Source organism: Haliotis cracherodii, unplaced genomic scaffold, assembly GCF_022045235.1.
Source record: "Haliotis cracherodii isolate W230 unplaced genomic scaffold, xgHalCrac1.p SCAF_4, whole genome shotgun sequence".
NCBI classification, from domain to species: Eukaryota; Metazoa; Mollusca; class Gastropoda; order Lepetellida; family Haliotidae; genus Haliotis; species Haliotis cracherodii.
The window spans coordinates 68934947-68953727 of NW_027266297.1; the positions used below are offsets into that span (position 1 = coordinate 68934947).

At 43.1% G+C, this 18781-nt stretch overlaps 1 protein-coding gene across 9 annotated transcripts in view; it reads right to left on the bottom strand.

Moving 5' to 3' along the window:
• The window catches only part of LOC139478303 (collagen alpha-1(IX) chain-like), a 238078-nt gene that overhangs the window by 72711 nt on the left and 146586 nt on the right, over window positions 1–18781 (bottom strand). For 7 of the 9 annotated variants that reach the window (XM_071260719.1, XM_071260721.1, XM_071260722.1 and 4 more), the window contains exons 5-11: window positions 15580–15715; window positions 14193–14418; window positions 13786–13956; window positions 11667–11738; window positions 10067–10108; window positions 9444–9503; window positions 8039–8146 (exon numbers count right to left, since the gene is read on the bottom strand). In XM_071260719.1, coding sequence (XP_071116820.1) covers window positions 8039–8146; window positions 9444–9503; window positions 10067–10108; window positions 11667–11738; window positions 13786–13956; window positions 14193–14418; window positions 15580–15715 — 815 coding nt within the window. The remainder of the gene's footprint in view (window positions 1–8038; window positions 8147–9443; window positions 9504–10066; window positions 10109–11666; window positions 11739–13785; window positions 13957–14192; window positions 14419–15579; window positions 15716–18781) is intronic. The other 2 variants (XM_071260725.1, XM_071260726.1) reach the window with 2 other exon arrangements.

Consider the following 18781-nt stretch of genomic DNA (forward strand, 5'->3'; position numbering starts at 1 on the left):
GGGCCGGGGGGTCCTGGAACTCCCGGATCACCGGCCGCACCCTGGTGCAGAATACAATGAACAATGAATAAGTCACACGACACATCTACACAGAAACATCTCTACATCTCTCCGTGCGAAATACACTCAACCAGAAGCGCTCGTAAAAGATCCACACTCTCATGAGCAACAACATCGCTTAGTTAAATGTATCTCCGTAGTTCATGGCACATTATCAGATATTATTATTGAAAACTATTTTCGTATTGGTATTTATTAGCTACCAGGCAGGTGTGGCCATGGCCGTTAACTAGAGATGCAGTTTATGGCAGCTGTTCTCACCGGATATCCCCTGGCTCCTTGCTCTCCATCAGTCCCCGCCTTCCCTGGCTCGCCCTGCAAACACAGAAGTGTGACATTATACAACACCTCGACTGTTTGTCGACACATTAAGCCAGATCTAACGACGTTTTTTACACATTAGAGAATGCACAGTGCTTTATGTCTAAACACGCTGGTGAATATCAAGCTTGAAGAACACCTATAAGGAGCTAATTAGTACGTATTTTTTAGATCACTACGATAAATCGAGCTAATCAGTAGATTCTAGATCTCGAGGTTTATTTAAATTTCAAATAATTCTTCCACTTGAAACAAACTCAAACTGAGGCTGCTGAAAGACGTATTTCATTCCACACTTGAATTGTTTATTTTCTCGAGGTGTAAGTTGTCGTGATAGGGCCGGTGTCACGCGGGCGTCCACTGCAATTGTTCCTCTCAAGTGCTGCACGGAGCTTGGCGATAAACCGACCACTTCAAAATTCTCGAGGTATCGAAGGGAGATAACTCTGTACATCTCGCGCGACATCAAAGCACATAGCCATTTTGAAGTTATCAAGGTTAAGCTACACAAGGACAAAACTGAGTATTGTAAAAGGCCACACCATCCTCAGAGAGTGGGCGGCTTAACACAATACATGGGGATATAATTGTATCAAAACGTTTCTCAACACTGTGGCGGTGAATCAGACATAGCCTCTGTGCATTCTTCATATTGCCAGTATGATAGAGAACCATTTCGCCTACGATTGCAAAGTATTTTAATTTAACTAATTTAACTGACCACACCCTAAGCACCTATCGGCGCTCCACTAAATTTGACATCAATTTTTCACAAGACGGTCCCATCTTTTTCTGATTCGGAAAACCTTTTGAACGTGTAATGTGATGGAATTGCGACCTTTTCGTCAAAAGATTTCGAGGGGTGGATTTTCAGATTTTGTTTGTTTGTTGTTTAACGCTGCACTATATACCAGCCACATGACAGCGGTCTGTAAATAATCGAGTCTGGACCAGACAATCCAGTGATTGACATCACGAACATCGATCCATGCAATTAGGATACGAAGACATGCATCAACCAAGTCAGCGAGCCTGACCATCCGATCCCGTTAGTCGCCTCTTACGACAAGTTGGGTTGCTGAAGACCTATTCTATCCCGGGTCTTCACGAGGTCTCATGGTCTCAATATCCTGTCGAGTAATTGGGACTCGTGGTCTGAATATAGCCGAGCCAAAGGTCGCGACACAAGGCCTAACTATTGCCATGCGGGAATCTGAAACCCCACACCTACTCCAGGTAACTGAATGAAAGACATTTATAACAACTGGCAGCCTGCGTTAGCCTAGTTCTGTATTAACCAGACATTCGGCCCAGATCCTTCTGCGTACGCCATGTCCTAAACATGAGCAGGTGCCGCGTAATGAATGACGCGGTGGTAGCCCTACATCCCACCGTTGGTCACCACATGACAGTGGCAGGATATCAACAAGTTCTGCAATTCATATCCCATACAAGATGGCCGCCATGGCACGTGCAGCCAACAGCACGTGAAGGTGATGTGAATATACACAAAGACAAAAGCACGTGTTGCGGCGAACCCCGCCCAGTACACGGGTGTTTAAGGTACGCCAGTATGCGAACCACCGCTGACAGAGGAGGTATAGATATCTCGATGACTGAGGAACGGTTCATGTTCGCTGTGTCCACGCGAACCATGTGAACCCGCACAGCGGTGAACCCGCAATTGCACATGTAACGCTGTTATCAGCACGTCTGGGCTATTCTGAGGCAGATCTGTCAAGAATTATCTGAACATTATTTCATGTGTTGGCAATTTAAAGTTTGCAAAATAACAAGTGGATCGGCATATTCCAAATTTCCGCAACCGCATAAAATTACAATAATTCGTACTTTTTCCACTGTTGTTGTTTCATATGCTGAAATGCTTTGATGTAAAAAGTCATAAATTATCCTGATAAAATTCATTACACAATAAGGCGCCGGGGAATTCGAATCTAAAACAGTAATGTAATGTATATAGCGATGATAATTCATTCCATATCGAGACGGAATTGCTCCGCGAGAATGTGTACACGTTCTCTATATATAGAGCAGAGAAACTGGGACTACTTGCGTTAAATGGAAGACCGGCTTCACCGACGGATTAACTCCACATTTTCACGTCTCCGTGTGAAATTGATTCTATTGTATTGATAATTCCAAAGAGATTTTGGGGATTTTCAAAATTCGGGTCAAGTAAGATCAGGTCATAGGGTCAGCGTGCAGCGCGCTGGCAAATAGCAGGAAGGTAGAGGGTTGACGGGCTGGTTCCAGGTGGTGGGGGTGGATTTTGTGGGGGTTGGGGGGAGGGGATGGTTGACCGGAATGGTTCCAGGTGTTGGGGGTGGAGGAGGGAGCATGGAATCTCGTAACTGCTGAACAATTGCAATTGTAGGCTGTAGATTGTTAACACATGATGTGCCCACGGCTGCCAAATGGTGGGACAACGTTTGGTGGCAGCAATTGACACGTTTGTTTGTTTGTTGTTTAACGCCGCACTCAGCAATATTCCAGCTACATGACGGCGGTTTGTAAATAATAGAGTCTGGACCAGACAATCCACTTATTCATACTGTGAACAATGATCTCCCCTCCTCCGCCCCCCCCCCCCCCCCCCCCCCCGGTCCACGACAAGCATACATTGCCGAGGAGCTATTCTGACCCGGAATCCCCGCAGTTTGACCAGCGTGGGTTGCTGAGGAGCTATTCTAACCCGGAATCCCCCCAATCTGACCAGCTTGGGTTTCTGAGGACCTATTCTAACCCGGAATCCCCGCAGTACGGCCAGCGTTGGTTTTTGAGGAGCTATTCTAACCCGGAATCCCCGAAATCCCCGCAATCTGACCAGCGTGGGTTTCTGAGGAGCTATTCTAACCCGCAATCCCCGCAGTACGGCCAGCGTGGGTTCCTGAGGAGCTATTCTAACCCGGAATCCCCGCAATCCGACCAGCATGGGCTTCTGAGGAGCAGTTCTAACCCGGAATCCCCACAGTTTGACCAGCGCGGGTTGCTGTGGACCTATTCTAACCCGGAAATCAAGGACTGGCACAAGGATGCATGTGGACACAACGCATGAGCTGTGAATTGATGTGAATTCAGCCTTGTCGTTACATCATATCTAAAAGCAAACGCCATATAAAGACTCTGTATATCCCGATGTATAACTGCTAAAGACATCGGGTGTCCCGTCTGAGGCCAAGACAAATAGGGAAGAACCCGTGTGGCTATATTATGTTTTGTTGTTAAATTTTATTAAAGATCCAGTTGAGAGTTTTGACAGTCTTATGCAAACCTGTGTTTCTGATTGGTCAGTATTGGGCAGTAAAGCATCATGGACTGACCACCGGGCGTCGCCACCAGTTGAACCAGCACCAGTTATAATACAGTTTCACGAGTACAGTTGACTGAATGCTTGGACCATGTGGATATTGGTACTCTTAAAATAATGCTGTACTTCAAGTCTGTGCTCCAAAACATTTAGCAAATCATTTCTGATTTGACATCTTTGAGTTTAAGAAGACATATTTACCTACTTTCACTAACACATACATGTATGACCTCTCAATACCATACCTTCTTTCCCCCCGGTCCACCTCGACCACGTGGCCCCGGCCGACCTCGGGGTCCCTGAAACAGACACGTGTCAGTGGAGTACTTAACTCAGTGTTCCTGCAGCATGTTACCATGGTGACATTAAGCTTATGAACGTGTTAACACCTTTCAGAGCTCCAGATAAGCTGCGTATCTGCGTAAAATACGCATCAGAAATGCAGAAATATGCAGTAAAATAAAATCCTAGCGTATCAAATACGCAACGAACATTACAGTTACGCTACAAAAATAATACTTGTGTGTATCATCAAAATATTGTGAAGTAACCCTGCGTATTCGATTAGCAAATCAGCAACTTATTTTGAAATTTTAAACGGGCATTCCTTCAACCTTGCCAAACTCCACGATGACAGTTACATCATGATCATTTGCCATCACACTTTCTGGTGGAAGTATCGTGGTAACGTCCTATAAAGCTCTCGAAACCCATACGACACCACTTTACAGAGACTAGTTGAATAGTGTCTTTAAATATTTAACTTAAATACCCACATGTGTACAAACTAGTGGGTAACAGAAATTTGAATACCCAAATAGAATTACTGATACCCAATGATTTTAAAATGCATGGGTAAAATACCCACAACACCAAAACCTTATCTGGAGCTCTTGCCTATACATCAGGGATGTACCAAACCTCGTGAAAAACTATAGTTTGGACGTGTATACATTCATTTCTACCCAGTGATTTACGTATAACTATTGATTTATGTGGAACCTTTAAAATACTAGTGCACAGACATGGAATCATTTATATATAAATATACATTTTTGACGTAGGTCATTTGTAGCAAGTGACGTAATAATATGCATTTGATAGTTTCCCTTAAAATAAATCACACACAATGTGCCCATATTCTTATCTCTGTCAATATACAATATCGATATAAGGGGTATAGATTGACGTCATGTGACGCTGACCCCGGAAGTCCCCAGTCAGGCCTACCTCAGGGCCCTGTAGTCCTTGTTCTCCTTGCCCCCCGCGTGCACCTTTCTCACCCTCGATCTACAAGAATGACGTCATAAACAATCAAATGACGTCATCATTCATCAACCAATCCACACCACAAAAAATATCTTTGCAATGAGTAATAATCTGACAGAAAAGTTTATTTTTCAAAAGATATTTTCCTTTTAAAACATATGTAAGATGGTAAGGATTACATATTGAATAATGCCACTGTCATGTTTCAAAACTGGTAAATCTGAATGGCTGATTCTCAGAAAACATCCGTAAAGTCGCATGGGATCTGACCGCAGCCAAGTACTAGTTGATTCATAAACTTCAACTCAAATTTCGTTCTAACTGTAAACTGAAGCACGTGTAATAGTATTATATATCAGTACGACAACGATATTGTGAAACGGGTTATTCCTACTTGTATCCATTATCCTTGTGAAGAAGACAGATCACTCACCGACTTGCCCGCGGGGCCCACTGGTCCCTGACTTCCGGTCTTCCCCGGACTTCCGGCCGAGCCCTACAGGAAACACGGGACAGTGTACGGGACATTGCAAACACACCTAACCTCCTCGGATTAGTAACCCGGGAATGCTGGTATTTGTCAAGGCACTCATTACCCACTTCAGGTGTTCTGGACCGGCAGTGTCAGAAGTACTACCCCAGCTAAGTTGTTGTTATTTGTTGTTTAAAGCCGCACTCAGCAATATTTCAACTATTTGACGACGGTCTGTAAATATTGAGTCTGGAACAGACAATCCAGTGATTGACTCCATGAGCATCGATCTGCGCAAATAGAACACGACGACATGCAACAACCCATTCAGCGAAACTGACAAACCGATCCCGTTAGTCGCCTCTTATGACAAGTCTGGGTTGCTAAAGTCCAGTTTTTATGCCGGATCTTCAGCAGCGTGGTATGACATCGATAGACAGAGTGACAAACCAATGTCCTACACAGAGCAGGCAGAAGTCGAATAAAAAAAGGTAAGGTATTTAGCAATACAGAATAAGTTTGAATTTATGGGAGTCATACAGGTCCAGGTACAACGACTTACCTTCATCCCCTGCGGCCCTTCATCTCCTATTGCTCCCCTCGGACCCTGCAAGACACGGACTCATTGACACACACCATCTTGGTAAACGATGTTGAATGATACAAGGTCCCCTAGGACCCTGCAAGACACGGACTCATTCACACACACCATCCTGATAAACGATGTTGAATGATACAAGGTCCCCTCGGACCCTGCAATACACTGACTCATTGACACACACCATCCTGGTAAACGATGTTGAATGATACAAGGTCCCCTCGGACCCTGCAAGACACGGACTCATTCACACACACCATCCTGGTAAACGATGTTGAATGATACAAGGTCCCCTCGGACCCTGCAAGACACGGACTCATTCACACACACCATCCTGGTAAACGATGTTGAATGATACAAGGTCCCCTCGGACCCTGCAATACACGGACTCATTGACACACATCAACTTGGTAAACGATGTTGAATGATACAAGGTCCCCTCGGACCATGTAATATAGGGACTCATTGAGACACACCAACTTGGTAAACGATGTAGAATCGCACAAGGTGTGTGTGTGTGTGATTGTACTAGTCCGGACTAATGCCAATTTTATAGTACAAGCCCACTGAGATATCATGCTGCAGTTTAACATGACTACCCCACTCAGACACAGAATACTGACTCCAAACCGACCAGTCCTTGTTTTAGCCCCTTAATGCCGAGCGCCAGACAGGGTAACAACAACTACCATCTTTTAACGTCTTTTTATTTGACGCCGGGGATCGAACCCCCGACTGTCTGTTCTCCGGGCGGACGCTCTACCACTAGACCACGGAGGCGGTTACCCCAACAACATATCAAAGCATTGAATATAGCGTTTAATCGTCAGCTCCGGATGTAGATCAGATACTTTCTGCCATTATTACAAATAGTGTTCACCCAGTTAAGAACACGTGTTGTTATATCCCCCTCTGTGTTATACGCTGACTATTAGTGTCTTTTTACAGGTAAATAACATGGATATCAACTGCACGAGAAGTTTTTAATCCCGATCGCGTCATGGCCCTGAAGACAGTGTACAAAATAGACTTACCGTGCGGCCCGTGGTTCCTCGGGGTCCTGTCGGGCCTGTCCTGCCAATCTGTCCCTGTTTGGAGACACATGAGGTTTACCTCTATCACCGCAACAAGCACCTGCCCTCACTTACCGAGGTGCCTGAGATTAGAGCGGGTTTTACATGCACAATTTCAGTCATCTATACTATCGAATTACTGCACTCATCTACGTTAAATTGTTAACATCAAACGTTAAACAGGCAGATCTAGTCTATATGTCAAATAATGTTATTGTCGTTAGGATCAGGCTCAGAAATAAAGTAGAAAAATCACTCAGATGTAAGCTGAAAATCTTAACAGATGTCCTGTGACATTACAAGGGCTGTATTGAGGTGTGTTTGGCAGTGCTGTATACATCCCGTGTGTTTATGTTCAACCATGACTCACTCACGTCTTTGCCTGGCTTGCCGGGGTTTCCTGGCCGTCCGGGATTTCCCTGGCAACATATGACGTCACAATGTTTCCATGGTTACCTTACCAAATCACATACCATATATTTTTGCACGTTAGATATCTGGTGGCCGATTTGCCATGATTTGTCAAGATATTGTCAGCTGGTCTGTTATTGTGTTACGTCTATGTACATGCAGAGTGGCGTTAGGTCAATCAGTTAGTTCACTTCACAAAAAAGAAACTGAAGAATGAGTCTGAGATTTCAAGACAAGAGGACAGAAACAATGAACAGTGGACAGTACCGTTATCATTACAATAACCCGTGTAAACCACCGTATTGCGCTCTTAAGTTCCTTCTCATACACAGGTAGTTAGTAAGAAGACATACGGAGTATTTTATGTTTTATTTTAGTTTTAATTCTAGTGCTATGCACGGCAGCTGTGACAACAACATTTGTGTCCATGTTCATTGTTCATGATTCTGTTACTGAGAAAGTAAGTTCTCCGATCCACTGCATCACCATGGCAACCGGCTACTCACGTCCTGGCCTGACTCCCCTTTCTGCCCCATCTTCCCGTCCTGCCCATCCTTGCCGTCGGCGCCTGCAGGCCCAATAGGACCCGCTGGACCCGGAGGCCCGGGGGGACCCTACAACACACAGGTCAAACGTCAGTCTTTGTGTCATGACAACCTTCCAAGCCATGTTATCCAACTTTACTCTCCTCCTCTTTTCCCAACCCCCGATGTCGAAATCCTATTCCCTGATTTGATGAACCACCCGACCATACAACAACATCGTTATTGCCTCGATCAACTTGTAAGAATTCCATGTGTTTCGGGCTTCTGTCCCACCAGTAACAAACCACCGAAGGGTAAATTATCATTCCAGCCAGATACACTGACATTTTCCTTGACACAAATCAGTTGTTACTCATTCTAACGGCGTTGACATCTTCACTGTTACACAGTACTATAGTAATACGATAGCGGAGGATGCCAGAAATGGGCCTCACACATTTACCCAACTGGGGAGTGAGTGAGTGAGTGAGTATGATTTACGCCGCTTTTAGCAATATTCCAGCAATAGCACGGCGGGGGACACCAGAAATGAGCTCCACACGTTGTACCAATGTCGGGAATCGAACTCGGGTCTTCGGCTTTAGTAGCGAACGCTTTAACCACTAGGCTACCCGACCGCCCCTCCCAAATGGGGAATCGAACCCGGACCTTCAGCGTGATGGCGAACGATACCAATCCTCCCCTCGTTAAACACTAATGCTTATACATTGCAGTACGTACACGTGGTTTAGCATGGCAGGTCCCGTGTACAGTCTTTATACATCGTCTCATGTTGCACGTCCTTGGAGATTACACCACACGAAGGAGGCCGGGAATATATTCGGGGTACATCGGGTAGGGATCGGGAGGGACATTAATCTTCGTCATGCTTATACTTGTGTATTCCATGGTGGGGTAGTTTACGTGGGGTGCGGGTATGATGGTGGGGGTATAACGTGGTTATGATACACTCCTTACCCGGCGGTACGGCTTCTCCCAGTCGCCACTAACTGAATACCTAACACTGCAGAGGGCAACTTTAACACAGTTGCAGATAGTATTGTGAATAACGGTTGCATCAGAAGTACACAGGGAAACACTTTTGTATGACATATTTTAGAAAGGCATGTGGTAGTTATCAAAGGTAAGAAAGACGTTCAAATATTATGTTTTTTTTATTAAATTAACTGATATTTCTTTCACAAAATCATCATTAAAAAATAAGGATTAATTGTTAGTGCACGGCACAGACCATCAAACAAGGAACTGAAACCCAAACAGCAAATGAAATCAACACCAGTCAGCGTTATTCCAGGTCACGTGATCCTGTAAATAAACTGAGTATACTACAGTTACCGACTCAGTTTCAAACTTGTACAAAACCAACCTGTGTCCCATTCAAACCAGGCGGTCCGCGTGGGCAGGGCTCGTCACAGCTAGCCTTCCTCTGCAAGACATACACACATGCAGTCATTTGGGCTTATTTGAAGTTTACGCGCGGAAAGGGGAGACAACAAACTGCAACTGACAAAACACACCACTATACACACGCACAACAGATGTTTCAAATGTCGTTTCAATTATTCAAGTTGTAATTATGGTTTATAGAAAGACTGTGTGAACGTTTTACTTCATATATTGGAGACTTGTATAACTTGGAAGAAGCGCACGGTCAGCCGGGACACGAATATAGGCTAACATAGGCTGATCGCACCTTCCAGCAGGGGCTACAAATGTCCAACTATGCAAGTAACGTTTACACATTTCTGAAGAAGGAGAGAGATTCGTCAGTTCCATGTATAAATCGCCAAATATAACAAAACATTCACAAACAACAGGAACAGGCCATTTGCTAGCCAGAAGTAAACACCAGAGCTGAATATACGCCAGCGGTGACAGCAGCGACGTCAGTGTTCACTTGTGCCTAGCGACATCAACAACAGCGACATGCAAATGCAATGGGAAATATAAGGCCAGCTTTCTGCGCCTCTGTCTGGCGTGGCACTCTACCTGTTTCGGCGGTGGCGGAGGTTTTATCTTCTTTTTGGGGGGCTGAGAAAGAGAAAGTAAAAGTCAAGCACGTGACCAAATCTCTAGAGATTCCACGTGAGGTCCCGTCACCACACGGAATATGACAGAATATACAACATCGACCCTTCACCATGAGATAAAGAAAGCTACATTGATCCATGGAAACAAACAACATGACAGAAAGCTATAAATTCGGAATACTTTAAGTGGGTCTATTTGTATATAACATTTACGAAAGTGGGGAGTCGCTTGCATAATAGCACGTGGTACACCATATTACATTAAGTCAAATGACTGCAGTAAATAAACAAACACATGTTTTATAAGTGTTTGTTTCTTATGAAAATAACTATTACATAACCAACTGTGCATTCATGTACGTTCAGCTTCATTTTAGGCTATCAAAATAGTCCCGGTAATGCAAATCAGACAATGAGAGCAAGAGTACCGCAAAACATGATTAGTCAGCAATCTTTCAGTATTGTTATGATAGTTAGTCTTTAAAGTGCATCTTGACGTTCATTCTTCAAATTGAATAGTATGAATCTGATTCACATTAATGCCTAGTTCGGGCATAATCCATGTGACTGTCACTCTCATATATAGATATGGTCCTATGGGAACCCTCCGTTCAATCCTTACTACACCGAGGAAGCTTGCGTGGAGTATGCTGTGTAAGTTCCGTTGCTTAAGTATGTTATTCTGAATGGAATCAATGCGTCCAAGTATTGTGAACGACACGAGCAGCAGAGATACACATGTTGAAGCAGAATACAGCGTATCGGCAGCTCAGAAGCACCACCTGCGCTGGAAGGAGTATGTCCGTCCCAAGCTGGGTACGACAGGGTTGCCTTTTCTATCCTATCTTATTATTGCGAAAAGGGCATGATGCTCTCAGTGCTAAGTCCCTTTAATTCCGTGTGCTGTTGTTTCAATTAATGTGTTAAACGCTATTCCATTAGCAGGCAGCTGATTGGCGAGTTACAAGGCGCTGCAAGCGACGAGCATAACGTGTTTCAGGTTATATTTTAGCTGAAAGTGAAAATTTTGATTAAACAAAATTAAAAAACCTTCTTAAATATATAAACATCCTGTTAAAGATATTCATCTTAAAATAAGACTTATACTCACAACAAATAATTCTACATGGAATTTCCATAGCAACAAATAAATAATTATTAGGATAAAGAGCAAACAGATTTGTAATGTCGGCATGTCTGGATGTCTACTTTGCCATTTCCTGGCTAATTACTGATACCGATATGCACTGGATATGAAATATCGACACAAACACATAGCATTCAGTTGCCATAATGTAACCACTGGGCTTAACACATTGTTTGGTCAACCGAAAACAGACTGAGACATATTCCTGCAGATCAGACACAATTATAAAATTCAATATACATTTACAGAAAGACACCTTAATGTATTTTTGCAATTTAACCTTTCTGAAACACGGTACTGGTGCAAGGGCTTATCAAGCATTTTTAAAAGGGAGCACCCCCTCCCTCTTCTCCCTCTGGATTCGCCTATATCAGTGTCAGTCATGCATGCTTATGGTATTATATACACTTACAGGGAGTTCATCGCACTGTTCTCTTTCCGGCTTGGAGGGGTCGCAATGCAGGTTGATCCACTGCAGCTCAAACTGCGGGGAAGAGAAACACGGAGTTATTGACACATCCAGTGGCACAGCTACCATGGAGCACAACAAGCACGTCCTTACACCTTGCAATCGTCACAAAAATAAAATATAATAACTTTTAATAAAGTGCTTTTTTGTGTTCTTCTTTCCGTCGTTTGTTACCCGGCTGGGTACGACAGGGTTGCCTCTTCTATCCTATCTTATTATTGCGAAAAGGGCATGATGCTCTCAGTGTGAGGTCCCTTTAATTCCGTGTGCTGTTGTTTCAATTAATGTGTTAACAGCCAGTGGCACAGCTACCATGGAGCAGAACAAGCAAGTCTTTACACCTTGCAATCGTCACAAAAATAAAATAAAATATATGATAACTTTTAATAAAATGCTTTTGTGTCTTCTTCTTTCAGTCGTCTGTTATATTGACATGATTTTATTAATTGATAGGTTGACCCGCCCACCGGTGTCAAAATTGTCGTTAATGAGTTGGTTCGATGTTGTTTGCTTGTTATATTTCCTTTACCCTTTTCGCGAACACCAGAGCATACTTCAAAGCGATCTTAGCGCTAAGATGGTCTTAACTCCCATACATTAACATAGGCTTACACTAGTCTTAGCGCTAAGATCGTTTTGTGCAAGTGGGCCCCGGTGTCAACTGATTTTCAGTGGTCCATTCATTTAATTTTCACAGCTATTTGCTCTTGACGCCATATTGAATCTGTTTCGGTGGATAATCTAGAGTGGTTATTCTCTTGCATTGACAATCTATATTTTATAAGGATATCTGGGTTTGATCATAATAATACTGAAAACGTGTCATGTAAAGAACGTGGTAAGAATATTCGTGATATATCTGTTTTAGATATGTTACACGGTAGGTTGGTTGGTTTGTTGTTTAACGCCGCACTCAGCAATATTCCAGCTATATGACGGCGGTCTGTAAATAATCGAGTCTGGACCAGACAATCCAGTGATTGATATCATGAGCATCAATCCACGCATTTGGGATCGATGACATGCATCAACCAAGTCAGCGAGCCTGACCACCCGATCCCGTTAGTCGCCTTTTACGACAAGCAAAGTCATCTTTTACGGCAAGCATGGGTTGCTGAAGACCTATTCTACCCCAGAATCTTCACGGGTCATATGTTACACGGATCAGCTTCTGTTTGTGTTAAATATTCGTTATGAGTGTTCAAGACAAAAGTACTGCAATGTGATTACTTACATTTTAATTAAAAAATTTAAAATGTAAGAAATTTAAAAATCTTGATTTCCCCCATCTACGCTCCTGACACAGTCATCTCGTCATATACGGATGACTTGATGTTACATCAGTGGAAGGGGATAGGATGTCGAGTTTGGTTTCATGCCCTATCTTCATACAAATGCTGTTCATGCGATGATTATACTTCCTTCAGATCATACCACAATGATGAACATGGTGATTATTCATAGTAGCATTTAATTTGGTTTATTATGTTTGTTTGTTTATTATTTAACGCCAAACTCGGCAATATTCCAGCAATATGACGGCGGTCTGTCAATAATCGAGTCAGGACCAGACAATCTAGTGATTGACATTATAAGCATCGATCCACGCAATTGGTATATTATGGAGAATATTGACACGGTCCTGTGCCTTTATTATACATGCGTGTACAGAAAACTTCATCTCCAGAGAATGATTAATCTCGAATATACGACAAAAAGATTCCACTGGATTCCACTGGGCGTACAATGGCTGTGGACATTATGTGAAAGGATCACTGAAAATCAATAAGTGGAAAGCAAGTCGCTCCTAACAATATTCCAGTCATAAAACAGAGGAGAACACCAACAAAGGGTTTACACAGTGTACAAATACAAGCAATCGAACCCGTGTCTTCGGCGTTACGAGCGAACACGTTCCCCATTGCGCTACCCAGCTTCTGTTTATGCAGCTGTGTGTGCTATCTTGGTATTCAGCTATAGGAAACACAACGATAAGCCTGTTTGCCTCTATCGCATTAGATATACATTGTAGAATTATTCATGCAGTGTCTTTGACACTCACCGGTACCGTCCCGCCATCCGGCTCCCTCGTCCCCAGCACGATCTCCCCATTCACGTCGATCTGTCTGGCGGGTATCAGAGGCTGTGAGGTGATCGGCTTGCAGTCCAGGTAAAATTCCACATATTCCCGACCTACGCTAAAATGGATTTTATGCCAGTCTTTGCTAAATAGCTGAAACAAAGTGGGACAAAGTAAATAGAGGCCAGCATTGTATAGATACAAGTTCTCAAACACAACAAGATTTTTTTATTACATCAAGTAAAAAATACCATATGTTTTGATATACAGAGCCATACAGAGCCAGAGTCACAGGTCGACATGCGTGCTTGGCTACAAATTAATTTTAAACATTACGATCGTAATTATTACACACGTTCCAAAGTAACCGAACCAAAGTATATACGTACCTGTTTTGCTTTGCTATTAAACTTTAATGTTGTCAGTTTCCCTTCAACATTGATATAATAATATTCTATTGTTTTCTGTTTTCCATCCAGTCGTATTCCAAACTGCGGATTTCCTTGAATATCCCTTATTTGAAATAAATTCCATCTTTCTCGCCGAGTCTTGCCACTCATGCGAAACGTACTAACAAACGAAAACTGGTCGGGCAGACCCTGGGGAAACAGATCCCTGCAAGCAACACGAACATGTTGATTGTAGAAGAATATCGATATATCGAAGCTAAATGTAAAAAGAAAACTACAGCCACGGATCTGTAGTTAGTGCTACAGGGAAATGCCTTCATGGATGTCTTGGATGTATAACACGGAAACCTGTGTTCAGCAATATTACAGTTATAACACGGAGACCTGTTGTCAGAAATATTACAGCTATAACACTTAAAACTGTTGTCAGCAATATTACAGCTATAACACGGAGACCTGTTGTCAGCAATATTACAGCTATAACACGGAAACCTGTTGTCAGCAATATTACAGCTATAACACGGAAACCTGTTGTCAGCAATATTACAGCTATAACACGGAGACGTGTTGTCAGTAATATTACAGCTATAACACGGAGACCTGTTGTCAGAAATATTACAGCTATAACACTTAAAACTGTTGTCAGCAATATTACAGCTATAACACGGAGACCTGTTGTTAGCAATATTACAGCTATAACACGGAGACCTGTTGTCAGCAATATTACAGCTATAACACGGATTTCTGTTGTCAGCAATATTACAGCCATAACACGGAGACCTGTTGTCAGAAATATTACAGCTATAACACGGAAACCTGTTGTCAGCAATAATACAGCTTTAACACGGAGGCCTGTTGTCAGCAATCGTACAGCTATAACACGGAGACCTGTTGTCAGCAATCGTACAGCTATAACACGGAGACCTGTTGTCAGCAATATTACAGCTATAACACGGAAACCTGTTGTCAGCAATATTACAGCTATAACATGGAAACCTCTTGTCAGCAATATTACAGCTATAACAGGGAAACCTCTTGTCAGCAATATTACAGCTATAAAAGAGCAACATGTTGTCAGCAATATGTCGCTGAGGCCATAATTCGTTAAAATTACAACATTAGTGATCATTCACAAAAGTGTGGTCTTCAATGCCCTCTGGCAGGCCTGGGGCAATGACACCGGTTACATCGTCATCATAATCGGCACACGACGACATCCACGGTTTGAGACAGGTATGGGATGTAAACACGCCGCCATACCACCAAACACAATGTGAACTGACCCTACTATATACGATGATGTCAGTAATGGTTGCCATCTCGTGTCAGCTTGCATTAGTATGGTGAAGGTAATTTGTTCACTTACGTGGTTCGTTTCCGTAATTTTGCTCTTCTACCGATTTTATATGCTACTTGGAAGTCATTTGACCCCTTGACCCTCTTGACGCCCGGTACCCGTATATCATCATTATCTAATGAAAACTTAGATATAAAATCAAAACCTGAAAGAAAAGAAAACATTGTATGAAGTCACTTCAAACGCAATACATGTATGTACGCTACACATGAAGGAAATCAATAAGAAAACATATATAAGCAACGATCTGTGATGACATCCACTTGTTAGTGGCACAGCAGATGTTGTCACGTGTTCTCTAGTGTTGAGTTGATGTTTATGGTGCAGTGGTGTCATATATGCCCTTTTTTTTATTGCCATCAGCATATGCTATGATTTTCGACCTACACACTTCACACGCTCAAACCCCAGCAAAGATGACCTTGAACTGATCACAAATCTCGCACAGTACACACATCTTACACATCTTGAACATTTTACGAAGAAAATATTAAAAAGAGAAGTCGCCCCCCCTTGTCCAACCAACCCTCCCACCCACAAACTCGAATGGTCAACCCCTACATTATGTATCTCAGCACTGCTATGTTCAGTCCGTCCGATGTTGCATCACATTGTAGATGCTCTTTAACAACATCGCTGAAGTGTCACCGTACGTGCTGTTGGTGCCATATTCCTAGTTCCTGCTCTTCAACTGAGCTATTCTGAGTTGGTACAGATTTCCCTAGATTCCTGCAGGCCCAGTATGGCGGCGTTAGCTCGCTTCTTTCCTTCGCTTCTTTCCCGCTGATTCAGCAGTCATGTCATCACGGTCTTTATTTGTTTTCAAAATCTGACGGGAATCTGGTTATATTTTACTTCCGACCTGCCAGCAGAATGATGCTTTCAATGTCATCCACATCTAGCGCTGTTATCTCAAGGCAATCATATCTTGGCTGGCATCTAATATCTAACGGTCGGTCGTTGGATTCCTCCAGTACACCTAAAGCTGTTTAAAGATGACCGGTGGGGAAGGTCAGGGGTTCGACCCCCGGCGTTATATAAAAAGTCGTTAAAAGTATGGTACTTGTTGTTACCTTGCCTGGCGCTCGGTATTATGGAGATAAAACAGTCAATGTCCTGTGTTTGAGTTTGGATTTCATGCGGCATTGTATCTCGTGGGCTAGCGCTATAAAGTCAGCATCAGTATTATCAAGTACAGGCAATCATGTAAACATGGATGTAAGTCGTTATAAGTGCAATAATTTTGAACGCGACGTTACACCCCTTTTCACCTCTCTTAGATACTCAACTCTTTCACAATAGGACACACATTCATACACGTTGATGAAATGAATTATCCATTTAATAGTTTCCTCTTGGAATTTCTGTGAAGTCAACATAGCAATTCAATGTATACTACTGGTCATTCAAATATAACCAAGTATCTTAAATCCCTTCCCAACGAGTTCGAGATGTCACATTTCCGTCATAACACACCTCCTCCCTTGACTATATCAAAGAAATACCTCCTCCAATTCTAGAACAATATCGTGTTCAACTCTCTCGTGAGGAGCACGTGCAAACACAACTTCCCCTCTACTCCGCGTTCTGTTTGCATATCTCGTTATACACGAGGGAATGCGAGAAAGACCAGCATACATTGTACACGTGACATGCTGGACCGTGACGTCCCTCGCAACACTCCAACACTCGTCTTCCTCTCTATGCCAAATGCTTCACTTTAATCAATATTTGTATAAAGTGACAGGCATTTGTAAACAAACAGCAAGTCCAACGTGATGTAATACACGTGTATGTGTATTCCTGTATATGTATGTGCTATAACTGTAAGTATGGGTCTGTAGATGATGGCGATGGGTGGATCAGTTGTCCAGCCGGTTGCAGTGATCTCCCTTCCACAGTCCTGAACCAAGGATGAGACCCATGAAGATCCGGGGTAGAATAGGTCTTCAGCAACCCATGCTTGTCGTTTATGGCGACTCTGCTTGTCGTAAGAAGCGACTAACGGGACCGGGTGGTCTGCCTCGCTGACTTGGTTGATGCATGTCACCTTATCCCAATTGCATGGGTCGATGCTCATGATGTCAATCACTGGATTGTCTTTTCCAGACTCGATTATTTACAGAACGCCATCATATAGCTGTAATATGGCTGAGTGCGGTGTTAAACAACAAACAAACAAACAAACAAACAAACAAACAGACAAACAAACCCACCAAGGAGGACTTTGCGCGCAGCAGAAGCCACGTGTTTGAGACATGGTGATATGGGAGAGCCGTGTGATATACCGATATGGGAGGGTGGTGTGATATGGCAACTTATGCTACCATTACCTGACCTACAGGTTAATATTGGTTCGCATCCTAGAAGCTCCCAGAACAGCTGGTAGCGGGATCCCGTGGCCATATGGAGAAGTGGATTACCACTATTTGAGAACATGCCAGGCGATGTTAGTCTGTGATATAGGGATATGGTTGCAATTCCGCATGGTGTGGAAGTTCGTTAACAGCCGTTTACACATTTAGGTGTAGCCAGGGCATGTATATGTGTATGTGTGAGGCAGCAAATGGTAAGCTTGGGTCTGGAGAAGCCTGAACAACGCTCAGATAGATTCACAGCGAGCATGGACACCTGTGTGTACAGAGAGCTTCAAGAACGTCATCAGCGCAGAAGTCGCTCAACCTCTGTATCTAGTGTACCCATATGCTACAGCCCGGGGAAGTCTTTTTTCTATCACTTATTGTCCAACTGAATATCACTATCACCATCATGTCTTTATTCTTTTCTCATGAATGTGTATTTTGGAAATTTCACCCTTTTTCAGACGAGTGCTATCTTAACGTAAAAGTTCAATGATATCGTTAGGGCACCAGTGCGTGTCTTGACACTATTGATGTTGTGTATCTCAATAACATTGAGAAAGTCTCCATTTCTATGAATGGAAGATGCTCACTTCATTAGCTGTAGTCGAATTGAAGTGTAAAGGGAAAGCATCAGAACAATACCGCCCACAATGGACTAAGGTAAGTATGTGAAAGAACAATAGTTAATACCGCAGCACTAGCTACACTAGTCTACAAAGGCACATGAACATGAATAACCACGACGGTTCTCTCTCTGCCCTTCCTTGCTACAAGCAGCAGCGGGGACACGGGTGGCCCAGTCGTCTAAGGCAAAGGGATTCGCTGTGCAGAGTTGCGTCCCTTGGGCA